Source organism: Crinia signifera, chromosome 5, assembly GCF_055691185.1.
Source record: "Crinia signifera chromosome 5, ASM5569118v1, whole genome shotgun sequence".
Lineage (NCBI taxonomy): Eukaryota > Metazoa > Chordata > Amphibia > Anura > Myobatrachidae > Crinia > Crinia signifera.
The window spans coordinates 259,660,139-259,674,889 of NC_139221.1; the positions used below are offsets into that span (position 1 = coordinate 259,660,139).

Genomic DNA, 14,751 nt, shown 5'->3' on the forward strand with positions numbered 1-14,751 from the left:
GCCCTATGATAGTTTCCAGGAGAGAGTTTGGTAAATTAGCTGAGGAAGCACCCAGTCATAAAAATTAGGGGTTTATTCATTCTTCTTAAAAAGGCTAATTACATTAAATTATGCAGAAACATAGGTTTATGGGTGTTTTATAGGTAAACTAGGTCATTTAAATATCTAGTGACTATTTGATACTTGTTCTGCTAAGCATGATTAAAATATATTTCAACCTGGTGGAATTATCTTGGAGGAATTAATTGACTGAAATCTAGGACTGATTAAGGTCATTAATTGACTGAAATCTAGGACTGATTAAGGTCTGTGTTAACAGCAATAAAGCAAAATGGAATATGCCGATGATATATAAGCAAATAATAATAATAATAACAACAAATATTATTATATTTATAATTGTAAAATAAAATTTTGAGGTGGTTACAAATCCTCAGTTTTGATGGAATCAGTTTAGCTGGATAAATATGAAATAATGATAAAAGAAAGTCTACCTAAAAACCCCTACCAGAAGTGACGCATTTCTGGTCACGGTTGACCCGCGGTGCTAATCTTTAGCCATAAATACCAGCCCATAGTGGATGCCAGTCACTGCGCCCAGGAAGAAGAGCACTTAGATGCTCGAAACGCGTTGGCAGTGACTGGTATCTTCCACACCCTGATCCGCACTTGCCCAGTGCTAAGGTATTTGGAGCCACTAGCAGGGTGCACACTCCTGACTGCATCCCTACCCTTTTCCATCCTTGCTGGCTCCAAATACCCTTAGGGGTAAGAAGATTTTATATGTTTTTACGCTTTGTATTTTATGTCCATGTACAAATAAATTATGTTGATTTTAAATCCTTGGCGGCGGGCGCCCAATCTTATTTTTCACACCCACTTTCCAATTTACCCATTATTTAAGGTCTGAGGGAGATCTACTGTAAGTGACAATTACAAGGCAGCCAGGACAGGAGCGCAGGGCTGATTTCCTTTAAAAAAAACAAAAAAAAACACAAACCACTACTTGGTTAGTTTTGTTACTGAGGCAGTTGGGAGGAAATGTATCTGACAGCAAGCTGCTGAAGCTACTTTTAGCTGTACAACAGAAAATCCCAGCATGCCCTGAACTGCAGCGCCCGGCTGTTTACTCCCATAGCCAGGCAACGGGAAACACGCAGTGCGCAGGCGCGGCCTTGTCTCCGTGGTAACGGGTAACAAGCGGCGGTAGCTGGGTGTATGAGACTACAGCACTGCTCGGTGTGCGTCCCCGGTACTGTCCCGCGCCGTGTGCTCACCAGACTGTGGTATGTGAAGTGTAATATTATGCGTGTACTGTACAGACGCTGCATTATATATATCTGTATGTGTATGAGCCAGCTAGCTGTGACATGAAGGAAGATGTAGTGTGTGTTGCTTTAATTATTCATTAAATATATTGCAGGAAGCCAGCTTAATTCATTTTCCGTTTAATATATTATTTATCTTTTGTTCTTGCTTTTCCAACTTACTTTCCAATTCCCAGAATCCAATGAGTTATCAGGCTACAGTTTTGCATTTGCAGAGTAACTGGGAAAAGCTGGAGCGCAATAGTTTAAACAGTTGCAGCTTTTCGCTATTAAGGGTGTGTATAGACGGTGTCTAGATAGGCAGTTAAAATGTCAACACCAAAAGGTCTACATGCATACCATCCTCAATTGTAGTACACATAGATGGGAGAAACATAAAAAAGTCCAAAAACATGAAAAACTCATGTGGACATTTTCATGTGTCAACCTATTGCACGCCTGCCTTTTTCATGTTGACATTTTGACCATGTCGACCTATTGGCACTTACAACTTATTGGCACTACAACTGCAAAACTGCAGCCTGACAACTCATTAAATTAACTGGTCACTAGGTCAACAAGAGGAAGGTTGACATGCATTGGATCACCACTGAAGGCCGACATGCATGAAGGATTGACATGTCTGAAGGTCGCAATGGGGTTAAGTCGACAGTTTAACTAGGGCCAAACATGCAGTAGGTCGGGAGTCAAAAGGTCAACATGGAATTTTTCACTGTTTTTTGAGCCGACTTGTGCTGACAGGTGGTATTTCATCCCCTACCATCCACTAGGGCGTGGGGGGAGTATAAATGAGTGTGCCCGAAGCATGGCGAAGGGACGCGGTGCACTTTGTCCACAGTGTCCATGTCGACATTCGTGACAAGAAAGTGAAAAGCCCAATGTTGACCTTTTGACTGTCAACCTTGCCCATGTCAACCTACTGACCCTGTCGACCTAACCCCATGTCGACCTTCAGTGGTCCACCTAATGTATGTTGACCTTCCTCCTGTTGACCCTATGACTCATACCCGGATTAACTGTCTATCTAGGGTAAGAATGGTCAACAATGACAGAAGGTTGACACAAGCTTAAGGTCGACATGGACATGACCGACCACTGGTACTCCGACAGGGAGGCAAGCACAAAAAAGCCCCTTGCGGGATTACTGCGCTAGCCACAAGTTCTATTCTCCCTCTATGGGGTCGTGGACAGTCAGGATTCCAATGTTGGTATACTGCCTGTCGGGATGTATATTTACAACTACAGTCAGGTCCACCGAGAGGTATGCCGATCCCCGGTAAAATTTTGGGGATGTGGCCTAAACACAGGAGGCGTGGCTGCCTCCTGCGATTAGGCCATGCTCTCCAAAATGTTTAAGGTGGGTGAAAAAGACCCTCTAAAGTCGAGGAGGCGGGAGTGTTATTGCTCGCTCCCCCCCCCCCCCCCTCAGCAGCAGCAGCACACACCGACAGCATGTGCTGTGCTGACATCAGGCTCAGCATGAGCTCTCATGCTGTCAGTGAGACGCTCATGCTGAGTCTGCTTTCAGCACAGCACAAGCTGTCGGTGTGTGCTACTGCTGCTCACCCGTGAGGGATGGCGGAGAAAGGGGGGGCGTGTCTGTGCCCAAGTAATTAGTACCCCCCTCAGCGGCCCCGACTCCAGTACCTTATGAAAGTTAATAGTTCACGGCCTAATATGCATTATGCGCCTTGGTTGAATCAGTAACATTATTGTTTATCTTTCAATACTTACACCAAAACCTATAAGTAGACTACATTCTTATATTTTTTCAGTAGTTGAAAACTGCTAATTATATTAGTTTATCTTTGCATATAACTTGGCCGTTCCTTTCACTGTGCCTTTACACTTCTTTTAAAAGGTGACATCCCTGTAAAACAGCTGCTCCAATGGGCGTGGCACTGACGAGAGCCGCTCAGTGGACAAACGCTGGTTATGGAACTGGCAAGCTGGAGATCACACCTCTGAATGAAGCTCTGCTAAACGACATCATAAAGTATGTGGAGGCTTTCAGCTCCCGGCATCCAGAAGAGGCAGAGTTTGTCTTCAGAGAACCTCTGGAATGGAAAACCAATTTGGAGCCATCGGCATTTGGGTCTGGTTATGATATTAGGTGAGGCTGGAGCAAGAAAAAAATAGTAGTGATACTTAAAAAGCGCACTAACAAGCCTAAATGACTGGTTTTCTTCTCAGCTGAAATGTCGGTGGCGTTCCCTCCAATTTAACCCTTTCCTGTCCTGTGAGACAGCAACCTCCCGGCTGCACTTACTGTGGTTAGTTGATCCTAAATTGACCTTATTTAAAAAAAAAAAAAAAGGTGTACATTTGCATAATCATTTCCTGAACCACTGGTATTAGAGCTGAATGCATCTGGTTCAGCGTTTTTGATTGTATACTTTAGAACAGGGCTGGGCAACACCAGCCCTCCAGATGTTAGTGAACTACACATCCCAGGATGCTTTGCATTAGTTTTGCTATGTGGCCATGCTGAAACTGATGCAAAGCATCCTGGGATGTGTAGTTCACTAACATCTGGAGGGCCGGTGTTGCCCAGCCCTGCTTTAGAAAGTCTCTTCTGTGTACCTCCCCTTTTTACTAAGCCGGAAACAGGATCCTCTGCATACTGTATACAGGATTTTAGTTTAAAACTATCTTCACGGGTAAATGTAATAGTCTGTGAGATATGCAGACGTCTGTGACATTCCAGTGAGTCTGCCTATTTAAAAAAAAAGTTGCAATAAATTTAAAGGCACAAATCCAACATGAAAAACAAAAGTAATTGACTGCGCTAGAACATATTGTGCATTATCAAACTAGGATAAATATGGATGAATATCGATATAAACAAATATGAGTGGTCAGGTGTGTAAGAAAAATAGAAAATGCATTTATTATAACATATACAATAAAAAAGAATAAAAGTAAAATTAAAAATAGGGACAATGAAATAATAGTCACCCAAATCTTTGGAGCAATGGATATCAGATTGGTTGGGGGAATGGTCCCCAAGATGTAATTGTCCTGGATAATTATTTTGTAATCCAAGTGGTGGGGGAAACACTCAGTGCCGATTCCCACTAGTATTCCACAGATGGTTCCCGGGCTTCTTTTAGGAGGTGGCGTTCCTCCACACTGTGCTTGTGCCTCGGATGGTGATGAGTGGCCAGTTGCCAGATGGAATAACGAGTGTCCCAAATGAGACTGTAATTGCTGGTATTTCAATGCTCCAAATAGTGTAAGGAGGGTTCTGGTAGTCAGGGTCCCTTTGGGGGGTAGCACCTACGCGTTTCGCTGTTGTGTGGCAGCTTTTTTGAAAAAGCTGCCACACGACAGCGAAACGCGTAGGTGCTACCCCCCAAAGGGACCCTGACTACCAGCACCCTCCTTACACTATTTGGAGCATTGAAATACCAGCAATGTTATGTTATTTCAGGACAAGTTGGAATGACATACTGTACCATGCATATTGGAAAGTGTATATTCCCGATTTTGCACTCCCACTGGTAGCATGCAATATCCTCTGGTTGGCCGCACCGCACTGTCAATCAGAAGATATTGTTATTATACTATGCTGACGAACGAATTGTGCAAGCGTCTATGCATGGTGTTATGCAGTGTCCCATTGCACGTTCAAATGGCCAGGAACACCTCACTCTGATGTGTACCCAGCCTTATGCCGGCCATAGATTAGAACAAATGCAGGTCGTAGGATCGATTGAACGATCGCAAGCCATCCCGAGTGATCATACATGTAGCACATATGATCAGTTAGTTTAGCGACCTCTTTACCTGCAGGACCGGGCATCGCACCGTAATACCTCACAATGGCCCTTATTCTGATCGGTGCGGCCAGATCCGATTATGCGGCCTGGACCGTGCGTGCGAAACCCCGCCTTCCATACGGATCGCCAACTCCGTCCGTACGCGGTAAGAAGCTGGCCGAACGGACCGCACGTGTATTTTTCACGGAATACGCCTCCTCCATCTAAGGGAACTTCCCCCATCATTCGATGGTCGCAGACCATCGAATGCAGGACCGAGTGCTCCACCAGCTCCCGCAACCTCAGACCACACGGACATTTTTCCGTGCAAAAGCAGGGATCTGGGCGGGCAGCTGACATCCGGCGATGTCATATGTCCGCCCCCTACACGTGCGTCACGGCCGCATTACCATACGTACGCCCAGCGTTTGCATGGGAACGCCCATGAAACGCGGGGCGTATGCATATGGTAATGAGCCCAAATAGACCTTCACGCACCTCTACACCCCCTGTTCGGAGTGTTCACATATCATGCGGGATTTGGCCGTATGCCCCGCTCGCACATGCGCAGAGACGCCTCTGCACATGCGCAGACACAAAACATCGGCGGGCCGAACGCACGCGGATATATCTGCACCGACCAGAATAAGGGCCAATGTGCACATAATCGATCGTAAGACCCATCGAAATCATGCGTTCGGCCTGATATCGTTCTGATGTATGGTCAGCTTTCGAGCTCTTTGTTGTTATCAATAGTAAAACGGTTTAACGTGTGCTTTTTCTTAACGCTATAATTATATATTATTAAAAAACACCTGCAGTGTTCTCAGTAAGGGTTAGGCCATAACTACAGTAGGCGTGTGAAAGCATTGCCATAGCATGGTCTGTGTAGGTAGTGGTGGCACTGGCACTGCCTAATGGTCCCTGCATCTGGCTAGCAGGGGGTTAGGAACAGCTTCAAGCAGTGAGTATTGCTGCTGCAGTGCTGTCCATCGGATGCGAGTGACATGCACTACAGATTGTGGCCCTTATTCAGATCTGATTGCAGTACAAATTTGTTCTCAAAATGGGCAAAACCATGTGCACTGCAGGTGGGGCAGATGTAACATGTATAGAGAGGTCAATTTGGGTGGGGTGTGTTCAAACTAAAATCTAAATTGCAGTGTAAAAATAAAGCAGCCAGTATTTATTTACCCTGCACAGAAACACAATAACTCACACAAATCTAACTCTCTCTTTAAATGAAACAATGACATAAGCAAAGCTTCATTCATCTTTATGAATAAATCTTTATAAATAATGGTATAAATAGCAGACATGCACAGCCCCCATTACTACCTATGGACTGCAGGTACTGTATATAACAAACAAAATGAAAAGGTACAGAAATATGAAGTCTATGCATTATTCTATTTGCTCAATATGGCGAAATGGTTTAAAATCTCCAGTAAAAATGCTTGGTAAAACAATTCTTTTGACTTATCTGTTTCATTGTATCCTTAACTAGAAAGATGTGGTAATGGTAATTTATCACCTATGGTGTATTTATGGCACCATACCTTCAGCCTAATCTCCCATCATACACAATGGCCCTCATTCGGATTTGCTTTCTCCCCTGCAGGTTCGGACAGGGGAGCGATGTTTTGCAACTGCGCATGGCCATAAGCATTTATGCGCATGTGCAGTCGCTTTGTGCGAGTGGGCGCGGCAAATTGATTATTTGCCGGCCCTTTTGCCCCTAGCAATGCGGGCAGGGGGTGTGTTGCCGCACACTGCAGTCGTGCCCATGGGAATGCCCAGTGTTTCGTGGGCGTTCCCATGAAAACACTGGGCGTTCCCTTGGAAATTCATTGGTAACACAGGGGTGGGCAGCTGACGTAGCTGCCCGCCCTCTTTCCTTACCGAGGCATGGCACCAGAGACTGTCTTAGATCTACGAGCACTAGAGAAATCTTTCGATGGTCGGCAGCCATCTAATGATTATTGCCCCGCATGCAAGCTGTGAATGGATGTTTATGCAAATGCCTGTGGGTGTAATCTGTGTGCGGGCAGGCGTTCGTGTGGGCGGTGTTTAGATGACCCGCAAAGCTGCGAATTTTGCTGCTTTGTGGGTCAACCAGAATGACCTCCAATATGTATCTAAATTGGACATATGCAGAATAACAAATCACATGCCGTATTTCTGAGACAATGCAGCTTCTGCCGGGAACAACAGGGATAGTGGAAGTTTTCAAGTAGTTCAATTCCTATATTACAGCACAAAGTCACAGGCTAAAGGCTACTATAATATACATAGGGGTAAATTTACTAAACTGGGCGTTTTAGTGAAGATATTATGTTGCCCATAGCAACCAATCAGATTCCACTTATTTATTTAGCGCCTTCTAGAAGATAATAGATATAATCTGATTGGTTGCTATGGGAAACATCCCATCTTCAATAGAACTTCCATCTTAGCAAATTTACTCCATATCGTCTTAACATAATTGATATAAATGGGTATGCCTCATAGAAGGCTAAAATAGATGTTTCATATTAGTATTTTTATATTTGTATTTACAAAAGGCAATTACTTTAGAAGCAGCCATGTAATGACTCATTAAGGTTGTCTAAAAACGCACTTCGAAAATATCATCCTCCTACCCACTAAAGTTGTTTCATAGGATTAAAAAATAAGTTTAAAACAAAATGTTTTGAAAAAAAAAATATATATATTTTGGCCATTTTTAGACCACCCTATGCCTCATCCATCCGGAACGTGACTCGTGGCTCCTAAAGGATTAATAGGAAGGGTGATTCATTCTAGAGAGTAATGGACAAAATATTGTGTATTGCAATAGTGTTATTGTTTCTTAGCTTTCTAGTAAGTACTGCAGTGGAAACATTTATTTCAGCCTTTATAGTTTGGATCCTATTGAGGATTTGTCAGTGACGTGCACACACTGCAGTGGTTTCCTAATAAAAAGATACTAAAGACAGGGTTTCTATTTTACGGGTTTTGGTTCCTAGAACACAAGCTGAATCCTTTTTGTAAAGGTCTAATGTAATACATTGTAACTATTGTAGCTAAATTATTTGAGAAAGATTGTAAAATTCCCGATTTTTACAGGTGGTTGTATTTATTCGCTTGCCCATTTCCTTGCATTGTATGCTAAGCTGCAGCAAGGTAAACATTTGCTTAATGATAATATTTTGCTAACCAAATTTCTTGTTTCAAAAATACAACATTTGAAACTTTAGGCTGGTCACACACTTGTATGATGTCTGGGAGATTTTCAAATTGTCTACGTTATGCAGTGTGTATGCAAACTTGGGTGCTTTTGTGAGTGGCATGTAGCATTTTTTTGTTGGCAGTGCTGCATGGCCAACCAGAAGATATTGCATGCAACCTGGTGCAGTTTAATGTAGGATGGGACGTGATATCATTCAGTTGTTCATTAAATTGGGGACGGCCGAGGGCAAAGGTGAATTTCTACAACCATCAGCCAGATTCCGGAGCATGCGGGCAAGATTGCAGAAGGCTGCACTGCCTCAATTCATGGGCTTGATAATAGCTACTTAATTCACCGCAGCTTCGCTATCCCCTGCCAGGATTTTACGTTGTGATGTTCACGCAGTTGCTCCGATGCTGCATCTTCAGGCTCAGACGTGGTTTCAACTTCATAGGTGTCTCTGCAATTGTGAACACAAGTCCTAAGTCATCCACAATTAATATAGACAGGTGTATCTGTGTATCGGTGCTGTGCTCTTAAGCTGGCCATTTGAAAGACCAGCTAACAATCATTATTGTGTCCAGATTTCCTTTCAACTCCCTGGGAGAAATTGGTGGCTTTTGGACACACAATGGGGGTTAGTCTGGTTGTGTCCACCAAACCCCGCCTTGCGAATGGTGGCCTGGCCGCCACCCATTCGCAAGGGTGATTCCCTCGCAGGGCCTGCGAATGGATGTAACACAGTAACATCCATTCACAGCCTAGTGGGATCCTACCACATCATTCGATGGTGAAGGTGCACGCATATAAAAGTGACTCTGAGGTCACTTACAGTACATAGGCTGTCAGCTGACATTCGGTGATGTAAGCTGGCCACCCTCCACACTCGCGTCATCGGGGCATTTGCATGAGAATGCCCAGCATGGCCCAGGCCACCGTCCCACACCCCTCCACACATCCTGCCCGCACACTTGAGTGCACGTGGCCATAGAACACCCTGTTTGCCGCATCTGCATGCACCAGGCATACACTTACACCTGGGGCGGTACACCTGTCAAACCGTATCGCAGGTGTTCTAAGGCGAGCTTGGAGCAGTGGGCGTATGCACATGCGCATACGCCCACCATCTGACCCCTTGTGAATGAATGAAGTCCGAACAAAAGGACATGAATAAGGCCCAATGTGCACACAGTTGTCTCACCATCGATTGTATGCAGCCGCTGGATTGTGAGGTAATACTGTAGCTGCCAACTTGTTTCAGTGTATCTGTTCATATGGTTAGACTGCACTTTTATATGTTACCAGTCTTTCTCGTGTAAAAGCTTGTGATCCAAAAATGTCAGTAATAGAAGTGGCTGGAGTTTTATATGGTGGGATTTGGGTCAGTAAATACGCTATCTGGTAGTTGTATACAGTATGTGTTACATACAGTACATTTTAGGAAAACTCATTGCACAATGCCAACTGTGACCTGTGATTTCTCCCATATACTACGGCTCTGACTCCTGCTTGGCACCTATCATTTCAGTGATACCACGGTGAAGTCTGAAGATAAAGATGAAGATGACAGCCCACTGCTCATTCTGGCTTCTTCTACAGTGAAAATCAAAAGCTTTAAGCACTTATCACGTTTTCTACAGGTTGCCCGTGATAAAAAGTTAAAAGAAACCCAGGCGTGCTTGGAAGGTGAGTCACTTTAGAACAAACCCAGGAGTAAAGTCATATACTGTACATAAACTGTTAATGCAGTTAGCTATGAGGCAGCTCGCCCCGCAAGCAAGTGAGGCTATATGAGACACTTATGGTAACTCGAAACCTGTGGCCTTTTTTTTCACAGCCCAATGGGAAAGTAGCACTACTAATACAGCAATATATTCTCCTTCATATGTACATTAATGAGGGCAATTTGCTTTTATTAAGATGTCCAACCACTTCTCTTGGTCTAAAGATACACCCATTTCTAAGAGATCTGACTAGTTCACTTAGAAATGAAGCACAGGTCACTCTGTGTGTGTGCCTCATAGCGATGGCGATGTGCTGCCATTCCCTGCAGAGATAGAGTGCATGCACTGTCTGTCCTGCTAGATTGCAGTGTTTTACTTAGCAAAACACTGCTCAGCACAGATCGCTCAGCACACCATGCCGCCGCATCGCTTGTGTGCCGCGATGGTGGGCAGTACAGATGGTGCAATGGTTAGCATTACTGCCTCACAGCGCTGAGGTCATGGGTTTGATTCCCACCATGGCCCTAACTGTGTGGAGTTTGTATATTCTCCCCGTGCTTGCGTGGGTTTCCTCCGGGTACTCCAGTTTCCTCCCACAATCCAAAAATATACTGGTACTCTAACAAAATGAACCCTAGAATGAATGTGTGTGTGCGTGTACATGTGGTAGGGAATATATATTGTAAGCTCCACTGGGGCAGGGACTGAGTGAATGTTTAAATATTCTCTGTAAAGCGCTGCGGAATATGTGTGCGCTATATAAGAAACTGTTAATAAATAAATAAATGTGTGCTGAGTGTCTGAGATCAAGCACCACTCTCAGCATGGAGGCAGTGTTTCCCCCTGTGTATGGGGCTTTTGGTTTAGATGAGGGTGTTCAAACTGAAATCTAATTTGCAGTGTACAAATAAATCAAATATATAAATAAAGCCAGTATTTACGCCGCACAGAAACATAATAACTCACCCAAATCTAACTCTCGGTGCACATGTTACATCTACCCCACCTGCAGTGCAGCATGGTTTGTCCGTTTGAGAAAAAAGGTGCTTTGCTATCATGTCTAAATTAGTCCCTTAGTTTTCAAGGTGTATTTGGAGGCTTCAGAGTTAACCCCTGGAGTGGTGGTTTTTGCTGGGGCAGGACAAACCTGCCAGGTAATGTCCTGCCCTAGAAATACCCACCACAGCACTTAGGGAAAGCTTTCCCCCCTGTTGCACCCCCTTCCCTGTTTCTTACCGTGAGTCAGTCCTGAGTCCCCACCTCGGATCACTGGTTTTCGCCTGCCGCTACATCCCCGAGGGGGGCCTGCCACCTGGTCACTGCTGTGAATGGGGGGGCAACGGCATGGGAGCTGCGGAGTGGAGCTGAGCAACGGGGGGGGGGGGGGGGGGGGGGGAGGTGGAGCGACAGGCGGGGGAGGAGCACGGGGGCGGAGAGTGCCCCTAGAGGTGGTGCACAGCTGGAGGCACCAAAGGCGCACACCTCCTTATCGGTGCTATGCCCACAGGTTTTCCGGGAGAGCCTGCTCCCGCAGCGTGGCTCAATTTCCGGGCATACCAATGAAGTGGTTAAAGCAAACCAAGGGCCTTTTTCAGACCTGATCACATGAATTCTGATTTACTAGGATGCTGTGGCTTATAAGAATTTGGGAACCACTGGCCTAGTGCATTATTGGTTGCTGTAGGGAGAGGTATAGGCAGTCTGTGGAGGAGGTATAGGAATCTTTGCAAGACATTCATTTTTGATTGAGGTGATTTGCCTCACCAATGAAGTAATTTGGTTACTCCATAGCTTGATGGTATAATGGGGGCATTTCCCATTCATAGATTGTGTGGCAGACAGGCAGTACATGCAGCTCTTAGTCATATGAAGCTTTGGCTTGTGTGATTACAGGGGGGGGGGGGGGGTATTCAATCCCAGCTGAATTTTCTGGGCAGACGAAAGATCTGCAATTTTCGTTCATTTCTTGACTCGCCCTATTCAATCCAGGTGCCGATTTTTCACCTGGCAAAAGATCCAGCATCTTCCAAAACTGCATGACCCGGCAAATTTACTTGAAATTCACATGGTTTTGGTGAATTTGTGGGCATTTTTTGCAGCGTTTTCCCCAATGCCTATTCGCGCGCCCCCCCCCCCCCCCAAAAAAAAAAGTGATCTGGCATGGGCGAAAATGTACTCAAAAGCAGGCGAAAACACCCATTATTGAATACTGATCGGCGAATCATTGCCGATTATTCGCCTTGCCAGAAAACTTGGCTGGAACTTAATCTCCCCCTTAAGAAAGTAATATTATTTATTATTTATTTTAGATTTGCCAGTTAGCATTGGATAGCTTTAGTGATGGTTGTAATTGATGTATTGTGCAGTTTGTTCTCGTGTGTAAATTCCTTGGCTGCATATACACAAATCTGCAAAATGTACAGTGGGCACAAGAACCTTATGGGTAGGTAAGCAGTTTGGACAATTAAGATGTTAGTTGAAAATTACACTGAATGGGAGGCAGCACTGACGATTTCACCCCTTGTACTGACCATTCCTATTTCAGTGAACTGCATTTTGTCCTAACCAGGGCCTTATTAAAGGTTACAGGTGCACCAGGCTAATGCAGTACATTGCTAAATATAATGCTGCTAAACACACATGAATGAGGGCTCAGGGACTCGCCTTTCATATTGCCCATGTGTATTTAATGAAGGTTATGCAACTGGCATGCAGGATCTAATCTGTGTGGCGTGTGAAGGAGACTTTGGGGAGGTATTCAACCCCCGCCGCTATTTTTGACAGGGGAAATAGCGGTGGGCGCCTATTCAATGTTGTCATAACATGTATATGTGAAATAACATTAAAAACAATGCACTGTCAAGTGTTCTTTGTCTCTGGAAGTTGCAATATAGTATACACGTTAATCATTATACTTTTATAGTTCAAAATCGATGTAAAGACGTACATACCTATTATTTTTTTTTATTATTATTATTATTATTTATATATTAATAGCAGAATGATGACTTTTATATGTGAGTGACATATTTCTATGATGCCTTTATCTAAGCAGGGCACATTGTCTACCAGTGTTTTCCAAAATTTCAGTCATGGCACCCTATAGTATCAGTATTTTTTCTTAAGGCAACCCTAGACCAAAAGTGTCTTTATGAGAAATATAGTATATTGTGTTTATGTCATCCTTGGGTCCAGTTATTTCCACACATTTTATGATTGGAAGCCACAAGCACTGGTTTCGCCTATTACATTGACCACAAATAATTTGAGTTGGTCCTGGACCACCAGGGTGCCTATGCACTCACTTTCAGAGGAGGGGGTGGGGGTGGGGGTGGGGGGGGGGGGGGGGGTGGGGGGGGTATTCAGTCAGTCAGTCAGTCTGTTTTTTTTGGGCTATCTGAAAAAAAAAAAACACATATCAATTCAGTTGCGGCCATTTTTCGGATGCAGCAGTGTATGGGCACCTTTAATCCTGGCACAATCCTGGGTCCAGTGTGCACGCAGTTTTAATGGGTCATTAGGTTGACCACTGAAGCTTGACATGGCTTAGGTCAACACATGAAATAGATCGACATGCCTAAGGTCGACATGGTTGGAAGGTCGACACAAGCATTAGGTGGACAATGGCTAGCTCGACAGTCAAAGGTTGACATGGGCTTTTCTCTTTTCTTTTTTTGTCACTGTACCGGGTCCCTCGCATGGTGGCTCGCTGTGCTTGGCATGCTTCTGCCATGGTGCCTCGCTATACTGGGCACTATTCTATTCTCCCTCCATGCACTAGTGGATAGTAGGGCATGAAATACCTCCTGTTGGCACAAGTCGGCTAAAAAAAAAGTGAAAAACCCATGTCGACCATTTGACTGTCGACATAGCCATTGTCAAACTAATGCTTGTGTCAATCTTCCAACTATGTTGATCTTGTGCATGTCGACCTATTTCATTTGTCGACCTAAGCCATGTCAACCTTCAGTGGTCGACCCAATGCATATCAACCTTATATGTGTCGGCCTAACGACTGTATAAGTAGGCTCCAGCAGGAACTGAGGCCCTTATTCTAGTTCACTCTTTCTGACAAAATATTTCTTAGATGGACAAAACCATGTGCACGGCAGGTGAGGCAGGTGTAAAACCCCACCCAAATCTAATTATCTCTGCACAAGTAACACCTGCCTCACCTGCAGTGCACATGGTTTTGTCCATCTAAGAAATCTTTTGTCAAAAAGAGTGAACTAGAATAAGGGCCTCAGTTCCTGCTGGAGCCTACTGAAAAATAGCCCTGGCTGTAGCTATATCATTTGCTGAATAGTTGTTAATAACAGCCACTTATTAGTACATCGCAAGAAAGTACCTGTCAGTCTGTAATCACGGGTATCCCCCAGAGCAGTATGCTGAGTAAACTCTAGTTTATGCAGGGGGCAGGGGATAGTAGAAACAGCTATGATTAGCAGTGAATCCATATTCACTGGTCTCCGCCGTAGTGCTGTCTGGATGTGTACGGGATGGGGCTGATGGTCCTAGTCAGCCTATATCCCTGGGCAGCGCAGCCACTAGGAATTTAAGGGCCCGGGACTGATTTCCCATTCGGGCCCCATCCCCCCATCTAATCTCCTCTCCATTCGCTTACCGTCCGACTCCTGCTCCGAGTCCCTCATCCCCAGCAGACAAGCTGGAAGCACAGTCTTCATCATTGCAAGATGCCGGTGGCCAATTAAAATGCAGCACTGGCT

At 44.7% G+C, this 14,751-nt stretch overlaps 1 protein-coding gene across 2 annotated transcripts in view; it reads left to right on the forward strand.

The window, feature by feature from the left end:
• The first annotated feature begins 1,150 nt into the window (after positions 1-1,150).
• The window catches only part of ODAD2 (outer dynein arm docking complex subunit 2), a 145,311-nt gene continuing 131,710 nt past the window's right edge, over positions 1,151-14,751 (forward strand). For both annotated transcript variants that reach the window (XM_083188911.1, XM_083188912.1), the window contains exons 1-3: positions 1,151-1,286; positions 3,190-3,441; positions 9,829-9,986. In XM_083188911.1, the coding sequence (XP_083045037.1) occupies positions 3,218-3,441; positions 9,829-9,986 (382 nt within the window). In that variant the 5' untranslated portion in view covers positions 1,151-1,286; positions 3,190-3,217. The remainder of the gene's footprint in view (positions 1,287-3,189; positions 3,442-9,828; positions 9,987-14,751) is intronic.